This window comes from Pangasianodon hypophthalmus, chromosome 10 (assembly GCF_027358585.1).
Source record: "Pangasianodon hypophthalmus isolate fPanHyp1 chromosome 10, fPanHyp1.pri, whole genome shotgun sequence".
In the NCBI taxonomy this organism is placed as follows: Eukaryota; Metazoa; Chordata; class Actinopteri; order Siluriformes; family Pangasiidae; genus Pangasianodon; species Pangasianodon hypophthalmus.
In genome coordinates, this window is record NC_069719.1 from 15,370,260 (window position 1) to 15,395,263 (window position 25,004).

A 25,004-nucleotide genomic window follows, 5' to 3' on the forward strand; every position below is an offset into this window, starting at 1 on the left:
ATCTAATTAAGACATTAATCCACGTTACCTTCTGTCACGTGGTGCGAAAGGGGCGGAGCCTCCACTGTGGCCTGCAATACTGAATCTAAACTCAATTTAAGGAAGGTGGACATGAGCCTGGCCTGGGCTCAGGTAATTCTGTTCGGTGGCTCCCCTTTGTCCAGTAGAAGCATGGGAAAAACACACTTTTATGCATTATGGTCGTTACACGAAGCACCTCGTCAGTTTATCAGGTGGGATAATTTTTTGGCTAGTTACCCGTCTGTTCTGTTGAAGCTATAATAATTGAAGTAGTTCATAAACCATTCAGTTTTCTTCTGGCTGTTTGTTCAGTAACGTGAACCGCACCAGCTACCAGCTCCAGATCCCACTGCCGTTACCCAAGCAGCTCATCGTGTTCAGTCTGGGAGACTGGAGCTCATTTTCTAGCGAGACAACACTATTAACTGAGGTGTTTATTAGCCCGGATGTGAAACCGCAGAAAATTGGGACTCTTTCACCACATTCAAGGTAGGAACCTAGACCAGTTAAAACCGCCTGCAGATATCTAATACCCTTCTGTTAGAGCAAACAGCGAATAAACTACTCTTAGGAGAGATAAAAGTGAATATATTCTGTCACAAATGTCTACCTGTATGCTCCTTTCTTCTTCTTTTACACTGTAAGTTGTTTGGTGTGGGAAGGAGACTGGACACTGAGCCTTTTAAACGAATCCACAGTGAAGAGTAAGAGAGGTGGACATGCCAAAGTGTTGCTCAGTGTCTGTGGAGAGGTACTTTCACCTTTTTTTCTTAACTTAATGCAAGGTTGGTCTTCACAGTGTTTCACTACATTGTGTGTATGTTAGGTGTGTTTATTGGCCTGGGTTATGCTTTTAATCTGCATTGTAAATGATCTGGTTTTGAGCCACCTGTGCATGGATAATACACTTAGTTGCTAGTTTATTAGTTATTTCTGCCTGGCTATTTTATCAGGTACACCAACCGTACAGGTGCAGTTTTTAGGCTTTTTACTGACTTCTGTCATATGTTGTTGTTGTTGTTGTGGAGAATTCCTCAACTCTCCTCTAGGTCTCGACCATTACTGACCAGATGTTATTTGGATTGTGGACCGTTTTCACTCAGCAGTGACACTGACGGTGGTCGGTGACCACTGCTGTGTTTCTGCTGGTCAGTGGTCAAAAACCGATCACTGATAGAAAAAGATGAACTATAGTACGCACACACATACCCCACCAACCCTACAGTGTCTGATTAAATCCCTGCCCCTGTTTATCAGTGGGAACATCAACATGATGGGCTCTAGTCAGTAATGATGGTTAATAAAATGGACACTGATGGTAGCTGCAAGGTGGGTGTACCTAATCAACTGGCAGCAGAGTCTAGATGAACAGTGCAAAGTGAAATGCATTTTAAGTGCCACACATTCTGACAAAAATGTCATAATCACTGATATGAAAATTGGAACAAAATTTAAATCTGGTGGTATCCATAAATAACATCACTGTATATGCTATTTATGGTACTGTGTCCCTAGCCTGGATGACATTTTATTATTTATTGTGCTTTACAGTATTCACTGTAGTTTGCTAATCATCTGTTTGTAATAAAGGTGAGAACCAGCTTTGTTAGCAGTACACCACTGGTGAAAAGGAGACGACCAGCCCCCAGTCGGTCCACCAGTTTCTCCCAGACCCTTCTGAGCAATGCTAGCAACAACAATGTGAGGAGCTCAGAGTTAAATTTAAGTCTAATTTACCTGTCCTTCACCTGATTTAATTTACTGCAGCCATAAAAATGTTGCAGCTAAAACAGCTTTATCATATGTCCTTTTGTTTTGATTGTTTAGGCAAACTAATAACACTTAACTAATAACTAATAATAGGAAAGATCTAACTGTTTAATGGTGGTCATGTCCTTCTCAAGATCACATCTCAGAGATCATCACCCGAGGACACTGTCAGTTATGCAGAGCTCAAAACAAGCAAAGAGGAGATTCAGAATATCAGCCTCAGGACATCGGGAGTTTGGTCTTTGGTGAGGAATACTCAAAGGCATGATTATTTACTAACTAGAAAGCAAGCATTTGGTAACTCAATAATTGTAAAGATTAAAGAATTAAGGGAAAAGACATTGTGACACTTCATTAGGTGAAGTTCAAAAAGCAGATATAGACTAGTTAAGAATAGGATGCTAGTATGTGAAATTTTATAGATTTTGATTCATTAAATTATTATGTATATAATAAACTTTTACACATGTACATGTACCATATATATTTAAAGGATCCAGTACAAAACCCAGATGCTAAAATGTAGATCCAAAACATTTAGTATCACACTAACAGCTTTCCTTTAAATGTTTCATTAAAAAAAAAAAAAAAAAAAAAAGTGTTAGGGTTGAAATTTATGCTTCAGTTGACCAATCAATTAGGCTTATTACTATAATAAATAAATCTTAACTGTAATAACTTTTGGTTTATGATGATCTAAATTTTGGTTTATGACTTTTTCTAATGTCTACTTTCATGTCTCTCTGTACTGTCTGAAGGATAAAACTCCAAGACGGACTGTGATAGGAAAGAGAAGATGTAGTTTGAGTTATGAGGGACCTGAAACACAGCAGAGGTCAAGCCAAGGTTCAAGCCCCAAGAAGTGCAAACTGAGCATATATACATTGCAAAATGAAGAAAGGGAGGTTGTTAAAAGGACGAGGGATTGCCGGGCAGGTGAACACTTTCCCACCACATTTGCATTTTGTGGTCCCTTGGCTAAGAAACCTTTTTCATTAGCCTTCTTGTGTGATGTATCCATTTTGAAAATTTTTGGGAAATCTCTGTGATAAACACTAAAATGGTTTAAATAGCTTTTAAATAAAGTTTTGCAGATGTTACTGACAATGCTCAATATACACTCACCGGTTATGTTATTAGGTACACCATATTAATGCTGGGTAGTATCAGAACAGCATCAATTCTACCTGGTATCATGGATTCCACAAGGTGGGAAATTTCCTTTGAGATTATGGTCTATGTTGACATGATTGCATCAGCTAATTGCTGCAGATTTGTCAGCTGCACATTCATGCTCCCAATCTCCCATTCTACAACATCCCAAGGGTGCTTTACTGGATTTAGCTGACTGGAGAGGCTATTGAAGTACACTGAACTCTTTGTCATGTTCATTCAATTAGTTTTAACACGACCTGTGTTTTATGCCGTGGCACATTATCATGCTGGAAGTAGCTATTATAAGATGGGTAAATTGTGGCCATAAAGGGATACATATTGTCAAGATGGGTCTGTGAATTCATGCTGCTGATGCCAAATTATGACCCTGCTATCTACATGTAGTGGCAGAAAGATTCGTCAGACCAGGTGACATTTTTTCAATCTTCATATCTTCCAATCTGTCCATCTCCACTCAGACTTTGAACCAGTCTGGACATTCTCCTCTGACTTCTCTCGTCAACAAGGCCCTCTGCAGAACTGCTGCTCACTGGATGTTTTTTTGTCTTTCGTACCATTCTTTGTAAACTCTGGAATCCTAGGAGATTAGCAGTTTCTGAAATACTCAAACCAGCCCATCTGGTACCAACAACCATACTATGATCAAAATCACTGAGATCACATTTTGATGTTTGATGTGAATATAATTGCATATATATAATGTATATGTATGTGTGTTAATAATTACTCTTTACCTTTTCAGAGCATCCATCAAAGCGCTGGAACCATACCATGTGTTTATGTGATCCTGACACAGCTGTTCTGATTGGTGGGGAGACTGGAGACCAAAACTGTACAGACTCCACGTGGAAGCTGGAGATTGGTGTGTTTTCGCACAGGCCTCTGGTTCAGTATAGTGACCTTTTGGACAGTGACAGCGACTGAATAAGCTTCCAGTTTCAGCAAGTAACTTGCATGTGGAATTGCAGTGGCTCTCTTGTTCCATTACTGAGCCATGTACTCTGTGCTTTTCAGTCATCACTGCTAAAAATCTCTTAAACTGCTTTAATGTTGCATGAGCTTCTTCTTTGCTGTTTATTTACAGACACAATGTAAATACATTGATTAAAAATGCATAGGACAAAATTTGATGCTAAACTCCTATCTACGTTTACAGATGGTGATTTTTGGTTCCCCATGAATTCTTCTACAGTTGGGCCACTCCCTCCCAGCTCTCAAGGGCACTCGGCGGCCTTTGACCCTGAGAATAAGGTTGTCTATGTGTATGGTGGCCTAAGAGAAGGTCAACGCTATAGTGATATTTATAAACTGGACACACTGACCTGGAAGTGGAAACTTATTAAAGTGAGTTTGAGTTAACATATTCAGCTAAATGCAGTTTTCAGTAGATCAACCTCAGCAATGATTTAGAAGCTTGCATGTGTGTAGTTCATCAGGATTAATTGACTTTAAATATTAATTTCTACCAGGCAAAAGGAAATGTCCCATCATTAGCGTTCCACAGCTGCAGTATTTATAAGAGTGAGCTGTATGTATTTGGAGGGTTGCAGCCCAGTCGAGGTCCTGGAGGCAAAGCTTGCAGTAATGCTCTTTACATCTTCAATCCTGAACATGAGCTGTGGTACCAACCAATCGTGGAAGGGGATCGTCCTCTTCCCAGGTTTGGGTCAGTGTGCTATTTCATATCATATTTTATTACAAGCTTTCCTGGCTTTTGGGTAGAAATAAATGGTTAGTGTGCATAATTGTGTATTTCCTGCCTCTCAGTACTTACTGATATTTATAAACAGGCACTCCAGCACCCTACTGCCTGACAAATTACTGATATTCGGAGGCAGAAAAACTGCTGCCTACCTCAATGACCTCTACATTTTAGATCTTGGTAATGGAAAAAAATCACTATTTGAAAGCACACATGGAACATGTGATTATTGAAAAGATGTCACTAACTGCTAAAATTATCACTTAAGGCTTTATGGAATACACTGCAGTGAAATATGAAAACATGCCACCCCTTGCCCGTGGGTAAGAGTGTTCTCTGATTTCAAATCACTTATACTGTATATTTCCTTTAATTAAATACATTCCCAAACTTATTTAAATAATAGTATGGTTTACAGTAGCACACTTAGCCAGATGTAATGCTCTTCTCCAAATGTCTGTATCTGTTGCAGTATATTTATGTGACTCTGTGATCATAAATTCTCTTTCCTCCTTTCACATGGTCAGGTTTCATGCTGCTCTGCCCGTGTCTGACAACAGGGTGCTGATCAGCGGAGGCTGCAGTGCTTTAGGGGCACTACAAGATCTCCATCTCTTCAATATAGGTTACTGTTTTATTTCTTTACAAAACAAAAAATTGAGTCTGCTAAAATGGGTTGTTGCTAATAAAGTGATGTCTGTGTAGACTTCATGTGTAAACTATAATGAACTTTTGTGGTTACACAGTTGCACTTTTGGCCCTATAGTATACAGTTTAGAAGGGAATTATTTATAATTGCACTATCCGTTGTCACACTTTTGAGTCTGGTTCCTTTCTAGGTTTCTTCTTCATATCGTCTCAGGGAGTTTGTCCTTGCCACTGTCACCTCTGGCTTTCTCATTAGGGATACATTCATAAATTTAAAATTTATATCCTGAATTTATATATTTCTGTAAAGCTGCTCTGTGACAGTGCCCATTGTTAAATGCGCTATACAAATAAAATTGAATTGAATTATTAAAAGTTAGACTGTTGGTTGCTTTTTGTTACAGAGACCAGCTGCTGGACATCAGTGGTGTGTCCATTGCTCTCCTCAAAGCCTCGTGCTGGACACAGCCTAATCAGTCTGCCTGGCACTGCACCTTCACACACTGATGAAAGGGAACGGGGAGATGGCCATCACACCTGCCCCTCCACCCAGTACGCTGTCTTAGTGTTTGGGGGCTCAGATTGCATGGGCACATTTTATGATGATACAGTCAAATGCGTCATGGAAATCCCTGCTGAAGGACAGGGACTAGATCTAAAAGCAACTCACAAGATCATGGTGCATGGCTGAGAAACTTGACTGTTTAGTGGTGCAGATTTTATTCTAAAATTAAAACCTTTTTTCCCTTCACAGCACTTGGAACTTCTTGTCATGAAGGCACTTTTTTCCTTTTTTTACATTTATTTTAAAGCCGATTTTACAGACTTAAACAGCTGCTTGGCAGCTACTGTTTAATTTATCTAATACAAATTGAGATTTCTATTTTCAGTAGCATCATCTGTTTTTTGATTTCAGAGATACAACACAGGTTGTCATTTCTGTCCAATAAACATTTTTCCACCTATTTGAAGGCACCTTTTTTTTTCTTACTTGTTTCACTTTTTTAAGTTTGAAACCTTATATCACATTCACAGTTGTTTGTGTAATTTGTCTTTTTTTTTTGGTATCTGTACGTATATTTTGTACATATATTCTCTGAAAAAACTAAATGAAAGCTCTACTTTTTGCCAAAACAAATAAACACAACAGACAAAAGGAAACTGGATTCTTCATTGGAGTAAGTTCCTTTGTTAAATCTTTAATCTCATTTTGGTGTTGTTGAGCCAACAAGTATGTTTAAAATGACATTCATGCTCTCAGGTCATCAGGTGTATCAGGCTGACAGGTTGGATGACTGACTTTGAAGGCCTCAAGCTCCATTAGGGTCTGGTTTATCCGCTTGATTGTGGGATACTGGTCAAGATCCACTTTAAACCTTTTGCAAAAAAATAAAGAAAATACTATAATATTGCTCTGCACTTTTTTATAAAAGGATTGTAAGCTGCAGGATTAGATTTTAAACTTAGTTTCAGTTAAGAGCCATATACCTTTCAGCGTTGTAGACCTGGGGTACAAGACAAATGTCTGCCATGGATATCTAAAGCAGAGAGGTTTTTACAAAAAATCAATTTAAAGCATACAGAAATGGACATTTTCACTCCTTTATTCTGCAACTGTTTAATCAATGTAACATATCAGGTATCTTTATTAACTTATGCTTTCATGCAACATATATACAGTACAGTCTGTATGTTGTAACTTTGTCCCATTCTCTGGTTCTTTGAATTTTACACAAAAATGGGTATGAAGTTAAGGTGCAGAATGACTGTACTAATATCTGTAGAGTTGTACACAGGACAGTTTTTATATCCTGCCATCTTTTTGTTCACGATATTTTCTAACAAACTGGTTCCGATTCAAAAAAATAAAACCGACTAGTAATTTAAGTGATGGTGATGCCTACCAGGATAAAACAGTTACTAAGGATCAATGAATGAATGTTGTAAATGCATAATGCAGCATCGGATAAGCACCCGCTACGCTCCCATATTAATGAACGGACCGTTTCTAACCCACAAGGTTCACGTTTGAATGCTTGCTTTTTTGTGGCCTGGTGGGATTTATTTTTCTCCTAATCTCAAGTGACCAAAAATAATTTGGCAGTTAAACAGTCAGATTTTTTGAAAATTTTTTGAAAACTTGCAATCATGTAGTGCCTGAAGTCTGCAGCCAACAGACAGGACTAAATTATGGCACTGTTTTGCAAGACCAGTTTTACCAGCCATTTTTAGCCCCTGGCTTTACTAAATGAAACAAATACTCACTAATATTCAAGTAGGCTGAGCCAGTCAAGAATATTCCTCTTTTGTACTCTCTACAGTTAACAGTGTGTTTGGGGTCATTAACTTGCTGTAATGTGAAGCAAAAGCAAAGGAGTCTTGAGGCATTTGGTTGCATCTTAGCATGTAAGAATTCATCTTGCTGCTGCCATCTACAGTCATCAGTAAAGAAAAGAAGTGAGCCACTTCACTGGCAGCCATACATCATCATGTGACCATGTTACACAGATGCAGTAGTGCGCTTTAGGTCAAGAGTAGAAATTACTACACTGTAACCTGGTTCTTGAAGCTTAACAATGGTTTGTGATGGTTTTCTCTTTACTCGTACATCCTGGCAAGTATTCTAGATCTGCTCAGGTCAAAAGGTGTTTTTGCATAAACATTTATTTCTGTGAGATTTGGTTGTCTATCAGACATTTAAGGTCATCAGTTCATTTTAGAAACAGTACCAAACCTTTTGGTCTGCTTTAATTTGGACTCGATACATCTTCATGTTGAAAGACAACAGTAACATACTCCATTTGCAAATGTGACATCTAGAATCACATCTAGACTTTATCTCTCTTGTTCAGCCTGGATGGGGCGCACCAGTTGATTGCAGGGCACCATACACAGACACATTTACATCACCCTGAGAACCCGGAGGAAACCCATGAAGACACAGGGAGAACATACCAAATTCCACTATGCATAAAAAGATTTTAAAAAATCCTTCATGCAGACATATATATGTGAAAACTATGCATAAAAAGATTTTAAAAATTCAGACATATGCTCACCGAACACTTTATTAGGAACACTACACTAATACTGGGTAGGGCCTCTCTTTGCTTTCAAAACAGCCTCAATTCTTCATCATGACTGCATCACGTGTGGCTGCATCACGTGTCATGATTCTTGTGTTGATTGAACAATCCAGCTGCCACTCACTGGATGTTTTTTCTTCATTGCACCATTCTGAGTAAACTCTAGAGACTGTTGCGTGTGAAAATCCCAGGAGATCAACAGTTATGGAAATACTCAAACCAGCCCGTCTGGTATCAACAATAATGCCACATTCTAAATCACTGAGATCACATTTTATCCCCATTCTGATGGTTGATGTGAACATTATCTGAATCTGCATGATTTTATGCATTGCACTGGTGCTACATGATTGGCTGATTAGATAATTGAATTGTAGTAGATGAGTAGTTGTACAGGTGTTCCTAATAAAGTGCTCAGTGTAAATGCCCTTGAATTAAAGAAGACAGACTGCACTTGAACTTCATAATCATTTCAAATCCAGTGTGCTAAATGGAGGGGTTTCATTACCTCATTCCCAACACAGTATGTTCCAGATGTCTGCTTCAGGATGGACTCGAGGGCTGCAAAGATAAACCATGCTTGTAATTAAAACAGAGCAGTTCACTCTAAGAAATTAACATTAAATGGCTTCAAACACAAACACTTTTAGTTTGCATTAAACATATGGAAAATTGGAGAAAAGTAGTATACACTAGGGTCAAATCTGAATTACGCACCATTAAATCCCTTGTTGATGAAATGTTGAGCCCACTGTACCTTTTCTGCACCAATTTTCTGTATCACATGGAGGTTCTGAAAATTATTTATCATATCATTATTTATATAATTATATTATATATCATATAATAATTGTTGTAATAAAACTATAATAATTATAATCGGAATTAGTGACAGGTCTGAGTAATATAATAAGATGTTTACATTGCAGTGTGGGAAATTAGGCATCATCAACAAAGAGTGAAATATTAGGAAAAAAAAAAGTGCAATATTAGCATATGTGATATTCAGTGAGTTGCCAGTTTATTAGGTATAGCCAGCGCAAATCTAGACAAACATATCCCCCACATTTTTCTCCCCAACTTATTCACCTGACAATTACCACCCTCCAGCCAGCTTTCCCCTATCATAAGACAGTTATCAGCTGGGGGAGGGTGAGGGCTAATGTGCTTTCTCCAAGACTGTGTGAAGCCAGCCATCCACATCTTTTCCAACAGCAGTTCATGCCGCATCAAAGACTCAGAAAAAAGCACTTTCTGCTCTCTTCCACATACGTGAGCTCACAGACACCCATGATTGGCTAGTGTCAGTGTGATTGACAGGGTAAAATATGCCATCCCTCCCACCCAGACAGCATGGCCAATTTTGCTCCCTTGGCTCAGATGGCTGTGGCATCAACAGGATTCAAACCTGCAATCTCCCAATGATAGGGAAAATGCTTTTCTGTTGTGCCATTCAGGAGACCCCTGAAATATGCCATGTTATCAGGTAAACCTACACACACTAACATGTCAGTGTCAATGGTGCCTGAGGAGTGACACCTTCAAATAATATTTGTACAAGGTGGTTATATAATGGTCAAGGTAGAGGGGGCTGTCATATGGTGTATAACAACAGCTGGGCTAGAGTAAGAAATTGTGTACCTATACTCTTAGAAAAGGAGTTCATTAAATAAATAAAAGATTGTTACCTTCATAAAAGAATTCTGCTTCAAACTCTTTCAGACAGGGTAACACTGTTGCAGGGTTCTACACAGAACCCTTTAGGGTATGTACAAAGTGCACCTATAACACTAGCTATACCTGATGAAATGGCCAATAAGTCTAACAAGTCTAATAAGGCCAATAATAAGCCATATGTGTTTTTGAACATCCCATTTCAGTTTTAGTCCCCCTTTGCTGTTGTAATGACCTCCACTCTTCTAGGAAGGCTTTCCACTATATTTTGGAGCATGGCTGTAGGGATTTGCCCATTCAGCCACAAGAGCATTAGTGAGTTGAGGCACTGATGTCAGGTGAGAAGGCCTGGGGCACAGTCAGCATTCCAATTAATCCCAAAGGTGTACAGTGGGGTTGAGGTAAGGGCTCTGTACAGGCCACTCGAGTTCCTCCACACCAACCTTGGAAAACCATATCTTTGTGGAACTTGGTTTTATGCACTCTTAGGTCCAGTGAAGGTAAAATTGTAATGCTACAGCTTACAGAGACATTCTATGTAATTGTGTGCTTCCAACTTTGTAGCAACAGTTTGGAGAAGACTCAGATATGGGAGTGATGGTCAGGTGTCCACAAACGTTTGGCCACTTTTGGCAAAAAGTTGCCACTGAGTGTATAGTCATGATAGTGTAGCATATTAAGGAGCTAATCTTGTTGACAGTTTAATTTCAAGATTTTATCATCTAAATATTGATCATTTTTCTTTTTTGGGAGTTCAGATAAAGCAACACATATATTTCCTTCTGTTCTTTAATGCATTCCAATCACTTTCAGTCATTCAGTGCCATGGAAATTTGTATTCAAATTGATCCACATCATAAATTATGAGGGAAGTTATTTAAATGTGTTAACATTTAAATGTTATATATTATACACACACTTTCATCTAATATACTCTCATATCAGCACTTGTTGTGCCCAGCAAGGACGACATCCCTAACAACACAGGATAAAGGATGGTGTTAGTCAAACAAACACGTGAAAGTCTCTTTTGTTTGCTTCTCCACAACATTTGCACATACTGGGTATGTGATGTGCAGCCATTCATCATGTCATATACACTCCAAAGAGCCTGCAACTTTGCTTATGCAGTGCTGTTTTCAAGCTCTGAGATTAATCTCACTGCAGCATGAACACAGCAAGCCAATCAATATAAAAAAATCTGGTTACTATTTAATGCAGTAGTTACAAACACTAGTTCTGGTTAAATTTTTATTCCATAGAATTAAGGTTAAATAAAAGGTTAGTGTTTAGGATAACATTATTGGTGACTGAAACACATTCTTTTCCTTCCTTCTTTTCCATTCTTTTGTTCTGTCAGTATTATGCTCTACATGTATATTATTTACTAATACTTACGGCATAGTATTAGTATTATTCAGTGCTTAATGAAATCATTGTACAGTGCTCTGGGCATGATGATGAAAGAAGAAGTATAAAACTTTTTCCCCTTTTAGTCTGAGCTGTACTGCCTAGAATGATTCTCTTTGTGTTCCTCAATGTACTGCCTAGAAAGATTCTCTTTGTGTTGCTCAATCAAAACCCACAAGTATTTTATTTACATATTAAAATACACACACCTGTAGAGGCTGTATCCCGGAGGCAATGAGATCAGAGATCATGCGCACTTGAGCTCGCTGCTGTGGGTCAGCAGGGAGGAGACGAGGCCCGGGCCGAGTTTCGTCAATGTACTGGATGATAGCCAGCTAGAGATAGAGGCATGACAAAGTTTTTAGTTAGAACATAGACGAGCAAGTGACATTAATCTGTCTGCTTCCCTCTGCTCTATAGTTCAGTGTGCTGGGCTGCTGTTTGACAATTTATGAGTAAACGAGTGTGTGAAATGGACTGGGGTCCCTCTCAGGGCGTGTTCTCGCCTCTCACACGCCCGTCACTGTGTTGCTGTGATAGGCGTCAGATCCGCTACTCTGACCAGGATAAAGTCTACTGAAGATGACTGAATGTACAATAAAGCTTTAAATAGCATTTTTATGTGGGCCATCATTTCAGTGTATCTTTTTTTTTTTTTAATATTAAATGTTGAGTTCAGTTATTTCTACTTGTTTTTAAAATTTGTTTTTATTTCGTATATATTTAGTTACTCTTTAAATGTTATAATCATCTTGTCTATATTATCATGTTCATTATATTTATTAGCTTATGTATAATTTCAGTGAAAAATGGTGCTCTACTACTACAAATAACAACAATAACTACAGGGTGTCCCAAAAGTCTCCACACATTGGGGAAATTAACACTTTTTAGCAAAATGTCTTCCCAAATTTTTCATACTAAGTTTATATTATATAAATATTTTTTTTTCCAGATAGCCTTTAAGAATGTCTTTAACAAAAGAAGAACGTATTAAAATCATTCTCATGGCTGGATCAGGAAGTTGTCGCAAGGTTGCGATGGACATGCAATTACATGCATGACACCAGATGTGTTAACACAAGTTCATCATGAGCGGGAGAGACGACTCTGTGTGTTTACAAAGAAATGGCAATCATGTAGAGGATATTTTGTAAATAAAATTTCCACTATGTATGGAGACTTTGAGACACCCCGTATTGTTATTATTATTATTATTGTTGGCATTACATATGAGAGAACTTACTGACTGAGACAAGGTGATGCCATCAATGGTGACAGCAGGCACTTGCTGCATTGGGTTGACTGTTTTATACTGATCTGTGAGCTGAAGCAAATGTGCAATGTTACATCCACAAACTATAAATCACATTGCAGACCTTGCATCTATGATTTATACAGGCTACAAAATGAAGAGAAGTACAGACACACAGTAACCTATGTGTTTACCTGTTGGCCTCCATCCTTGACAAGGTTGACTGGTACTTGATCATATTCAATACCCTTCAGGGCAAAAGCTAGTGGGATTGTAACACATGGATGTTAAGCTGGAGAAGGCTTCATTCACTAAAGACTAAACAGTCTGGCAGAGAAGATGTGCATGCTGGGAAATTCACTATTCAGTACACTTAAAGCAGCTTACCAATCCGCACTCTCCATGAGCAAGAACTTCTGAAATATCCATGAAGCACGGGCTGGAAAATAGAAAATAAGAAACGAGTTAATTAAAGCAAAGCAACTTTTTTAATAGTCAAAGGAGTTAAAGATCGAAATTAAAACAGCAGCAACAACAACATGGATGTGGAAAACAGTCAAACCTTTCCTTGAGCCGCCATGATATTATTATATAGACATGTAACTTTGTGATCAAAGTATTCAGGGGTTAAAATCCTCTCTCCAAACAGCCAATGAGAGGAGTCTCAGAAATTCCTCCTCTTACTACAGCCTCGTGACTCAGCAGGTTTAGATTTTCCCAGATGGCCAAGACTTTGGAGGAATGTCTTGCAACTGCACAAAATTAAGCTACTGTTGCATGGTATATTTGGGATTTACCTTCATCAGACATGCAAAGGATGTTCGCATTTCTGTGCTGACGGTGGGGTTTGTGAACAGACAGAGCTGCGTGTTGGACTGAATCAAGCTTTATTCCACAATAACTTCACTGACTAATCGTCACGAGCTACTCCGTAGCTGATCCGAATCCTACATCACAAACTGCCATTTAAACCACCTCTGCAAACACACACACTTCTGACTTATCAATGTCCCACAAACCCAGTGTAATGTAATTCACTTGTGCAATATACTATTTCTGTAAAATATTCGTAAAAACACATCCATATAAGACTTCCACTCGGTTCCTAAAAGAGTCGATTCTCCGAACACTGGCGTTGGAAATCAAGAGTCGACTCCGCAGCTATGGACTGGAATCACCTTTTGAGAGGAATCGACTCTTGCAATCGACTCCATCAATTCCCAACCTTTGGAATCGAGTTGAAGTCGATTCCAAAAATATCCGCTGTCTATTGGGATGAACCCAAACAGCCCTTTATTCATTTGCGTCCTAGGACCTCTTTCCTCAGACCAATCATTGCTCGTTTACTTTCTCTGTGAAGGGTCTTGCAACAAGTCACATTGCTATTGGTTCAGTTTTCCGAGGCATTGCCCAATCATTTTCCTTGCTTTGTGGGCGTATCTGGTTCGTGACCAATCATTGGCCGTGGCCCTCATGACCCCGCCCTATTCCGATAGAGCCCTGGGTTAAAGGAGAGGTTTAATAGGGTGCACAGGCTGACCGCGTTGGCTTGAATTACTGTTTCCGGGAGAGCTCCAGCCTCAGTCCTGTGACTTCTGCAATGGCAGCGATAGCAGTGCGTTCTCTCCTAAAGAAGAGGGTAAGAAAAACGAGGCGTGTAAAACATACAGACCACAGCTATTTCCGTCCTCTTTGCAAAGTGACAATAGTGACAATCTCCTGCACCTACCGCACTTTATAGTGCCATACTCTGTAGTACCTTAGTGATTTGGGACGTAGCCTGCTTGCGTATTCACATGTCAGTGACTGTAACTCGCTGTTTGCTGCACTTGAACTGCACCTGCTGATAAATTATAGCTGTATGAAGTGATCACTGAAACACACTCCTATCAGATATCTTTGAGATGGTGCTTGTGGTGTGGGTTTCAGTATAAAACTCTGCATTCCTATGCAAAGCCCTTGATCACACAGAGGTCAATTTAAATCCCCCTTTTCTTTTTTAACACCTCCTAATATTCCTGGTCATTCACTACTGAACTACTGAAGCAGGAAACAATCTGAACTTTCCCCAGCCCAAAGTCATGAGGAATACATCTGAGACTTAAAGCACATTACAGTAATTTTCAGATTTGTTGTTAAGTTAAATGTCCAGTGGAATGTCGACTACCTGTCTGCCATTCATTCCTAACAGTGTCATTATATTCATACAGGTGCTTCTTCAGTTGGGACACAGGTGTTACTCCTCTTCTGTGGTGAGTTATTGAGAACATATAACTGCTTAACTGTAAGACAAAATGCTTTATGTGGGGATTAGCGATGGGAATTTCGATACTTTTCAGTGAGTCAAATCATTTGGCTCGGCTCACTATTCAGAGCCCACTTTTTTGGCTCCCAAATGGCTCACTCCTTTTTTTTTTCGCTGAACAAAGCAAGTTTGCAATATTTAACCAGTGATTAACCGGAGATTTCTTTGCCTAGCTATGCCTCAGATTGTTCCAAAAAAATCTTACTCTATCTTCTAAAGTAATAAGATTTAAGATAATAAAATAATATTTTTTAACATAATAAGATTACTTTGCATTATTTCAAATATATTTAAAAATGTAAAATCAGCAAGGCACTTAAAATTTTCCTTAGGCATATACAGTATGCATCCCTGCTTTAATGTTATTGTGTCTGTTGTGTCTGTGATTAATTAAATTTTTTCATTTATTCTGATACCTTATTCTGATCTCCTCCCTTGCTACATACAGCACATCTTCAACAAGCAGCAGTGCAGCAAATCCTCCTGTCATGCTGCCTGATTCACACAGCTGAGAGCCAAACACACGAACAACATGCCTCTATTGTGCATATGAATTGTTAGGTTTATGTTTTAAGATGGAGTGTGCCACTGCACCATGCTGAACTATGTCTTGTGTCTGAAAATGACACTCCTCCACACACCTTCACTCTTTCTCCTTCCTTAACCACATAGTCCCCCTATTACATGAATAGCATTATTATTATTATTATTATTATTATTATTATTATTATTATTGTTATTGCTACTCTAATTTATAGAGTGAGGTGGATACACACTGCTGATCAAGTTTTCTCAGGTTGGCTGGTCAGATGGTCGAGATGAATATGCAATACAACATAAGCTAAAAAGCTGTACCATGTAAACTTTGATTCAATTTCCCACTAATAACTGTATGGTTAAACACTACTATAATATATCTTGACTTTATCTGAAACCAGCTTCTCCAGTTCGTCCACAGAAGCCTGTTTATATATACTCATATACCTGCTGGCTTTTTCACACGTGCTAATGGATTACTACAGTATTCCAACCTGTCAGTGTTGCATTGTCACGTAACTAACCTTGTTAGCTTGTTAGCTTTTCTTGTGTCAGAAGTCAAGTGAGTTTTTGATTCAGAATCACGTGCAATAGAGAATATAATAGACATAATGGAACTTTTTAGGTGAAAAATTTACAAAGTCTACATGGTGCTAGTCGTATGTCCTGTGTATTTAAGTCAATTTGATTTGTCTAGCACTTTTAACAATAGATATTGTCACAAAGCAGATTTACAGAAATATGGATATAGATCTCTAATGAACAAGTGAAAATCTTACTGAGACAACATGTGGAAGAAACCTTTAAAGGATCCAGAAGCAAAAGGGAACCCATCCTCTTCTGTGTGACATCGGATAGTGAGATTATAGATCATTTCTCTACAACTGTATACTGTACAGTCAAACAGAAAAAGTAGAAAGGATGTTTAGTATGAGTATATTATGAATAAGAGTCCTGGGATGAGTACAGGAAAGACTTTTTAATTTTAGCAGCAGTTCTTGGGTACGAGTCTACAGTATCTAGGTGAGATTAGCCCTTAGATTAAGGAGGCCTAAACTAATTTATTGCTGAAATCTAGTTTGATGTGACATGATAGTCATTGTTTTCTTCTTTTTTCTTCCTACAGCCAACCACAAAGTTGTTCATTGATGGGAAGTTTGTTGAATCCAAGAGTTCAGAATGGTTAGACATTCACAATCCTGTGAGTACACACAGTAAAACATGTCTATATTACAATTCTGCATTACCAGATACAGCTGAGAAAGCACAATAATATATAATTTGAGCTATTTCTATCTCCTGGCATGTAATTGTAAGTATAATCGCTAAAATGTAATACACTAAAATGTCATTGCTAGAAGTGGAGGTTGCTGTAAATCGTACATAAATTTCTACCTCAAAGTCTACTTTGCCTGGTTAACCAGTTACAAGGTCTTTATTAATGCAATCAACACCACATACTTCCCATTTTCTAGATAAGATTTGATGTAGCATTTAACAGGCATTAACTTAAGGTCATCTGCTCGGTCTAGTGTTACTAAAGTTTTTTTTTGACCGTATCCTTGTTCATGGTCATGTTCAGCTCTCAACATATTTTAGGATACGTATATTTTAGGGTAGTAATACAGTATGTTTATGTCCAGAATCCAAATTTATATTTGCCATTCCTGGTCTCTTTGGTTCTAAATAAATCACAGTTAAGATTAAGATACACTATATGGCCAGAAGTTTGTCGACTGTGCGCCAGGTCTTATCACCTGTCATCAGTGGCAGACCTCACTAATTTTCTTGTGGCTGAATGAGCAAATCCCCACAACCACGTTCCTCAACCTAGTCAAAAGCCTTCCCAGAAGTGTGGATGTTATTATAACAACAAAGGGGGACTAAATCTGGATCTGGGATGTTCAAAAGGCACTTATGGGTGTGATTGTCAGGTGTCCACATACTTTTGGCCAAATAGTGTAGCTGTGTGATTGTTTTGTGGGCCAGTAGGACTGAGAAATGCTTGTTCTGAGATTATATACGCAGTTTTGTAGTTTAGGGGTTTTCTGTGTATGATTGACAGGCTGCCTGAGTGATACTTATAGATGCATTTGAGGTTTGATGTGTAGTGTCTCTTTCTGTGTCTGTATATTTAAGAAAAGAAATGCTAGACACATTTCTCTATGTGGACAATGAAGTATATGTGATCATCAGTTGTTTACATATGTATGCTATGTAGAATGTATTTACATCTGGTGACGACAAGATCTAGAAGAAGTTTAGGTGGCTAGATCCTCTCAAGGATTGACCCTGGAAGAGTAGATCTTTAATGATTTTGCACCTCACTACTGTAGTTACAAGTTATATTTCTCACCTCTGCTCAGGCCACCAATGAGGTGATTGGCCGAGTCCCTAAAGCCACGCAGGAGGAGATGCTGGCTGCTGTCGACTCGTGCTCACGGGCCTATTGCTCTTGGTCTGAGACTTCCATTTTGACCCGTCAGCAGGTTTTCCTCCGCTACCAGCAGCTCATTAAAGACAACATTGTAAGTCGTCCTGGTGGGTGGTGCTGCAGACCTCAACAATTCGTCTGATTAATACTTATTACAGACCTACCTGATGATTTCAGATCTTGGGCAGTTGGATGCTAGCTTAAATAGAAATATTTTACACATTCATGTTGCAGAAAGAGCTGGCTAAGCTGATCACTCTGGAGCAGGGGAAAACACTGGCAGATGCTGAGGGTGATGTGTTCAGAGGATTGCGTAAGTCTCAAGGATCATCTTTCAAAAGGCCAGTCATTGAAACCAAGAGACAGACTTACTGAGAAGACTTATACTTGTGTCCATGCCATTGTTTATTATAGGGGAACATGGATTTTAAAGGATAAGGAATATTTCTGAAAGTGTTAATATATAAAGAAAATGTGTACCTTTTAGGTACTCACTAACATGCTAACTAAGGCTGAGTATGTGATAGTAATTTCTCCTCTGTATCTCGTTTTCCAGAGGTGGTAGAACATGCATGTAGCATCACTTCCCTTATGCTGGGGGAGACTCTACCCTCCATCACTAAGGACATGGATACCTACACATACCGGCTACCCCTTGGTGTCTGCGCTGGCATTGCCCCCTTCAACTTTCCAGCCATGATCCCACTCTGGATGTTCCCTATGGGCATGGTGTGTGGGAACACGTACCTGATGAAGCCCTCAGAGCGTGTGCCTGGATGTGCAATGATGTTGGCCGAGCTGCTGCAGGACGCTGGAGCTCCAGATGGCACACTCAACATCATCCACGGCCAGCATGATGGTATGAAATTCACTGGGACGATAGCTTGTTTCTTTTGTGATAGTTTTGACCTGAAACCTACATATTTTACTACTGCATGGTATAGCCCTTTATTTCAGATGTGGTAGAACAGTTTAGTAGTTTAATTTAAAAAGTCTTAAAAAATATAACATGTTTATCCACTTGCCATAATACTTGATATTTTAAAATGTTGAATACCCAGTTACTGAAAATCTGTGTAGGCATTGAAAAGTGCCCTTTCAGAGGCTAATAATAGTAATGAATCCTCATGCACTCATCAGAGGTTTGTACGCAAATAGACTGTGTGCCATTGTGTAATTGGGGTCTGTGTGAGAAATCTTTTTACCTTATGCCTGTTTTTGTCTGTTTTTGCAGCTGTGAACTTCATCTGTGATCACCCTGCTATAAAAGCTATCAGCTTTGTGGGCTCCAACCAGGCAGGAGAGTACATCTATGAGAGAGGCTCTAAAAATGGCAAGAGAGTGCAGTCCAACATGGTTAGTCTTGCATAACCTACAAACTTCTGTTTCCACAGGGGAATGTACAGTAAGTAACATTAATAAAGTCCTGAAATGAAGCAGAAATAGTAGGTTTTCTACTTTTTTTTTTTTTTTTTAGCTAAAGCAATGGTTGGACCAAGTATGAATAAAATTCACCTGGTGGAAAAGCCAATTACGTTGAGGCATGAGGTGTATGAACTTTATGAACATTGATGTCTCACTCTTCTGAGTCAGTAGAAACCAAAAGGGTGAGACTGTCTCTTTAGACAGTAAAAAAATGGAGGAGATGTTGAGATTATGTAGTAGCTGTCAACTGCCTCATTGTTTTCTTACTTTTGCTTGGTGCATGTCTGGGGGGGAGAACCAGATGAATGCTAGGATTTTTGTGACAAATTTATTTTTTTCTCTCTGCCTGCTTGTTAGCAATGTTGGCACCTCTGCATTCTTATGGAGCACTGGCACATATCCCCAACAACTTGACATGCAGTCCATGAATGACACAGTTGTACATACTGCTCAGACTACTGCAAGTCTGGTTATGGAGTACACAAATTAGTGATTTTCCCCCCTACAACCCATCCAGTGCAAGCTTATTCAGGTTTTATTAGCTAATAACTTGAAACAGGTGAGATGCAAGCAGGGAAAACACCAAAATATGTAGCACATGGGTACTCTGGGACTAGGATTGAGAAACACAGAAGAATTAGATTCCTAATTTTAGGAAGTCATATGCATCATGTTAATCTTACAGTTTCTAGCCAGTGGGTGGCAGCATTAGCTAGGAAATGGATATTCAAGTTTGTACCCAGACGTAAAATGCCTCAGCCAAGACTGATTCAATATTTTGAACCTGGTATTAACTTTAGCAGTAGGCCATGATTACGACTTATGAATGGGGTGAAGCTTAATGTAAATCATTTTAATTTCAATACTGCAAACAGAACATGAGTCGTAGTCAGAAATGAACAGTTTCAAAAATTGTGCGTTGTAATGCATTGTAATAAATCTAAATCAGCATTGTTTAAATGTCTTGGGCTTTGTTTAGAGTAATTTCTCTTCCTTAGCTGGACTGCCATGTAAAGAACATAGAAATTAATCAGCCATTTATGAATTGAGTAGAATAGAATGAATAAAGGGTTTGAATGACATAACACTGATTGTCAGTCCAAAGCCTGGAAATCCCATGTCCCATGTCCTATTGTATGCATAATTTCATTGTCAGTTGGTTTTGTGAATATGTGTACTGTACGTACTCGGACATTACTAGGCAATAACCTCACATAACACAGAAATCACTTAAATCAATAAATCTCCCTTACAGAACACAGGGGGAGCAAGTCAGCTTCTTATCCACAGAATGGCTGAATAAAGCTTTTTTGGTTTAAACTTCCAGTAAATAAAGGAAAAAGTTGTGTTTGTTTAACCATAATTATAGTGTGAAAGATGAATAAAGCTGAATATGGCTTGAAAATACAAGGATTTAAACATGTCTCTGTATGCCATTTCTGTAGATTCTGCTCTGAGAGTAATTGCAGAACTGATAACCTTTATGTCTTGTGCTTATGACCAGGGGGCAAAGAACCATGGTGTGGTAATGCCAGATGCTAATAAAGAGAACACTCTGAACCAGCTGGTGGGTGCTGCATTTGGAGCAGCTGGCCAAAGGTGCATGGCACTCTCCACTGCTATCCTGGTGGGAGAAGCTCGCAACTGGCTGCCTGAACTGGTAGAACGTGCCAAGAACCTGCGTGTCAATGCAGGTATGCAAATGTTGGATGTGTTTAGACAGAAAGCTATAATGGTCAGTAGGGATGTATCTGAATACAAATACATTTTTTTTTTTTGGAAACAAAAACACTCACTGTAGGACTTCATTTATTCATTTTCCCTGTCCTCATTCGTAACTGATGCGGTAAACAGAAAAGACAGAATGGGGTTTAATGGACAGATGACTGACACTGATCATCAGATTTTCTGATCTTCTCTGTAACTAGCATTTCCTTTATCTGCTCTCAGTCCTTCATTGCTCTCTTCTCTATGTCATCATCTCTTCATGCTATGGGTTTTTATCCCTCTCAGTGCATTCCAGTAGACCACCCAAGCCTTCATGACCGCACCTCTCCCAGCTGCACGTTCAGCACAGCCAAAGCAGAGAGGCGCAGATTCTTGCTCATGCCGCAAACTTGAAACGCTCTTTGTGGTATGGGCACATGAAAGTAACACAAGCAGGCCAAATTAAAAGATGAAATAGAAAAAATGAAATTTGATGTAGCCAAAAACATTGTACTGCAATGCGGTAGCCCAGCTAAAACCCAGAAACAGCTTTTGGAGTGAGCGCCTTGGTGCATTAAACCATGTGTATGGGACAGTAACAGACTTTAATCCTTTACTATTTAACGTCGCAAAAGAAAGCAACCAGCATGAAATGCTTACAACAGAGATTGTCCAAGATCAATATACATCACTTGGCCTATCCATCTATTAGGGCTATTTGAATACAAATATCTATCTATCTATTTATTTATTTATACTGTTTTTGGTGCTAGGTGACCAGCCAGGTGCTGATATTGGACCCCTGATCACCCCTCAGGCCAAGAACCGTGTGAACAGACTCATCCAGAGTGGAGTGGATGAGGGTGCTTCACTGCTGCTCGATGGCAGGAATGTGAAAGTTAAGGGCTTTGAGAATGGCAACTTTGTGGGACCCACCATCATCAGTAATGTCACAGTGAGTCATTTATGGATGGCTATAAAAATCTGAGCAGCTACTGAGCTAGCTGTTAAACTGTCACTGGTTTTCAATCACTTGTCATTTTCCCCTTTTTGACCTCTAGACTGATATGCAGTGCTATACAGAAGAGATCTTTGGCCCTGTTTTGGTGGTCTTAGAAGTTGACACCTTGGATGAAGCCATCGGTATCATCAATAAGAACCCATATGGAAATGGAACCGCTATTTTTACCACTAATGGTGCTGTAGCTCGCAAATACTCCCATGAGGTGGACGTTGGCCAGGTGAGGAATCTTAGCCTTACAGCTGACAATTAACTGTAAGGGATACCTTTTAGAATTTTTTTTTTTTTTTCGGTCTGCAATTTGTACAGTACATGCTCAGTCACAAAAAGCGCATGTGTATAGAGTAAGGGAAGGTTTGTGAAATGACAGCGTCATGAGTTAGTATTTTGGATTAGTTACCATGTACCATGTATGTAGTTTCACCAAGCACCAAAAATAATGATTTTATATAAAATTCATTGAAATGTTATGCTGGAGTGATCACACATCCTGAGAAAGCCATTCTGGGTGAAGCGCTTCAGGCACTCTCCGAGAGTCAATATTAGAACATGATGTAAATGTGATGTGTAAAAGCCCTTTGGCGCCTCTGCTCTAACCCACAGAAAGCCAGGCAGTGTCATGCTGTCCATGTTCAGTCCTCAGCTGCCATATCTGACACACAAACATTCTTAAAAAAAAAAATACAGTTTTTCCAAAGCAGGGACTACCTTGTTTGCCTTGACTAAAAACCCAAAGAGGAAAAACCCTCACAACATGCAGGCTCCAAATAGCTCACAGCAAATATGTGCTGTTTAATCAAAACACAGTGCTACTCAGAAATATTATGCAGGTAGAGATTCTGAAACTGCATCCAGAAGGGATTCCGTGCAACCTGTTGATCTGGTGGCTATGTAAAAATGCCACACCTTCTCCCTGTTTGTGGCTCACAGGTGTGTCATGTGTTTGCGATTCACATGGTGAACATGGCACAAAACCTCAATGCACAAGACATCCCTACTGTACTCTCATTTCTTTTCTCCTTCCCTCACCCTCGTCTCCATCACTCCCCCACCTTGGCTGCTCTCACTGACTTTTTTGACATTTCAAGAAGCCGTGCCAATTTCCAGTATTCACCCGCCCCAACAAAATGTTTTGTTTAGTTACCCTCTGCATAAGTTGCTTTTCTCAGCGGGTACACAAAAAAATGATTGTGGCTTTCGGCTTTGTGTTGTCGTGTCACTGAATGAGCTGGTTGTTCAGCACTTTCCATACACAGCAGTCAAGGCTCAGCAGCAATATATAGTTTTATGTCCTGAACGTTAAAACAAAGTTTCCACTTTAAGTAAATTGAGGTTTAGCTCTAAGTACTGACTACCCTGGTTTTCTAGCAAACAAGTGGGAAAAGAAAAAACAACTGAAAAAGTTGTCGTACATCTGGGTGCTGTTGCTATTTTATTGGCTTTGACAGATGCTCTGATCTAAGATAGGTTGGTTGTGTGAACATGCTGATTGTGCAGCTGTCCAGGTGCTAATCTTTGGTTTTAGCAGCCTATCTTTTTCCTGCTTGGGGACTGGCACAATTCTGTGTAACATACAGCTGTGGGAGAGGGAGACATGTTTGCATTTGCGTTGTTCTCTTAACTGGCATTGGGGTGTGAGTGTCTGGGGCGAGGGAGACGGCGAGGGAGCCAGGGCAGCCTCAGGGCATCTAGGGGGGGAAGCAAGATGATTCGTACTGCTGTTTTTTATGCACATTTTCCCTTTTTCCAGATTGGAGTGAATGTACCAATTCCTGTTCCCCTACCCATGTTCTCCTTCACTGGCTCTAGGGCCTCTTTCAGGGGTGATACCAACTTCTATGGCAAACAAGTAAGTCCATCTCAGCTGCTGCTGCCAGTTAATAATACTTTAACAGATGGTAGTAGTAAAATTAAGAGTGTATCCATTAAACTAGTATACATTTAACACGGCATGAACTCAGACATTTTACTTAAAACCCCTTCCATCAGGATACAATATAAAACAAATAATCCAGCATTTTTCAGCCAAACGTAATCAAACAGCAGGAAACCCCATTTATCCATTTCTCCCTTTGCAGAATGGCTTTGGAAATAAATACGTGACTAACAATATTAACTATTTTAAGTGTGATTCTGAGCATTTTGTTTGTCTCGGCATTACAGGGCATCCAGTTCTACACACAGGTCAAAACCATTACTTCACAGTGGAAGGCAGAGGATGCTTCAGTAAAATCTCCAGCCGTTACCATGCCAACCATGGGACGCTAAATTGCAGTAGACCACCCAAATGCTGACCTCCCCCAAAGCCCCTGAAGTGTAGAACATACTGTACAGATGGGTATAAAGTCACTTGGGTTTTGCTAGTATAGAAATATAAAATGTTCCACTAGACTATTTAACTTTCTGACCCTACTACAGTATGTCCAAAACTGCTACACTTTTTTCCATGGCTCTGTTTGCATTTCCACATGTTAATACCAACCACTTTTAACAATATTTGTCCACTTTAATTTCATCTACAATTGTATTTTTCACTGAAGCCTACAGAGATAAAAAAACAAACAAACTGTGGCTAGGCAAAGCATTAATGCTTTTCAATTTTATCATATCAGTCTTCTCGTATTACCTTATCTCATAATGTAGCACAGCTATTCTATTACTTACAATAAATGAGCAAAGAGTGTGTTCTCCTTTAAAGTTTTCTTAAGACATCTGTTTCAAATGTAAGCTTTAGAAGATACTATACCAGATCCTGGACTACTTGGTATATGGAAAATATGGAAAAGTAGGTAAATGTTTTATAAATTAACATAAAGATTGCACTTGTACCTGG

The 25,004-nt window shown here is 39.2% G+C and overlaps 3 protein-coding genes across 8 annotated transcripts; 2 read left to right on the plus strand and 1 right to left on the minus strand.

Annotated features, from left to right (window-relative positions):
- Positions 1-40: 40 nt before the first annotated feature.
- zgc:163014 (uncharacterized protein LOC100038766 homolog) lies at positions 41-6,282 on the plus strand. Its single transcript, XM_026933963.3, has 13 exons — positions 41-233; positions 334-510; positions 667-772; positions 1,612-1,722; positions 1,926-2,036; positions 2,550-2,727; positions 3,710-3,829; positions 4,124-4,311; positions 4,437-4,633; positions 4,758-4,849; positions 4,938-4,992; positions 5,197-5,294; positions 5,722-6,282. Exons 1-13 carry the CDS (start codon positions 112-114, stop codon positions 6,006-6,008), a joined length of 1,842 nt encoding a protein of 613 aa, XP_026789764.2. The 5' UTR covers positions 41-111; the 3' UTR covers positions 6,009-6,282.
- A 214-nt stretch (positions 6,283-6,496) lies between these two features.
- Positions 6,497-14,060, minus strand: gstz1 (glutathione S-transferase zeta 1). Of its 6 annotated transcripts, none has more exons than XM_026933973.3 (9): positions 13,921-14,046; positions 13,130-13,181; positions 12,937-13,004; positions 12,734-12,814; positions 11,697-11,822; positions 9,121-9,178; positions 8,912-8,964; positions 6,806-6,855; positions 6,497-6,693 (listed from the first exon to the last, which is right to left on the minus strand). In XM_026933973.3, exons 1-9 carry the CDS (start codon positions 14,041-14,043, stop codon positions 6,567-6,569), a joined length of 738 nt encoding a protein of 245 aa, XP_026789774.3. In that variant the 5' UTR covers positions 14,044-14,046; the 3' UTR covers positions 6,497-6,566. The 6 variants fall into 6 exon arrangements, with proteins under 6 accessions (XP_026789774.3, XP_026789773.3, XP_026789775.3 ...); XM_026933972.3 differs by having other exon boundaries at positions 9,121-9,196; positions 13,921-14,037; XM_026933974.3 differs by lacking the exon at positions 13,921-14,046 and adding an exon at positions 13,540-13,875 and having other exon boundaries at positions 9,121-9,196.
- Positions 14,061-14,221: 161 nt separating this feature from the next.
- Positions 14,222-24,868, plus strand: aldh6a1 (aldehyde dehydrogenase 6 family, member A1). The gene is made up of 12 exons (XM_026933965.3): positions 14,222-14,381; positions 14,953-14,994; positions 16,711-16,785; positions 17,951-18,112; positions 18,253-18,331; positions 18,575-18,877; positions 19,253-19,374; positions 20,948-21,137; positions 21,924-22,105; positions 22,212-22,391; positions 23,922-24,020; positions 24,335-24,868. The coding sequence occupies exons 1-12, from the start codon at positions 14,343-14,345 to the stop codon at positions 24,437-24,439; spliced, it is 1,578 nt and encodes a 525-aa protein (XP_026789766.2). The 5' UTR covers positions 14,222-14,342; the 3' UTR covers positions 24,440-24,868.
- Positions 24,869-25,004: the final 136 nt, after the last annotated feature.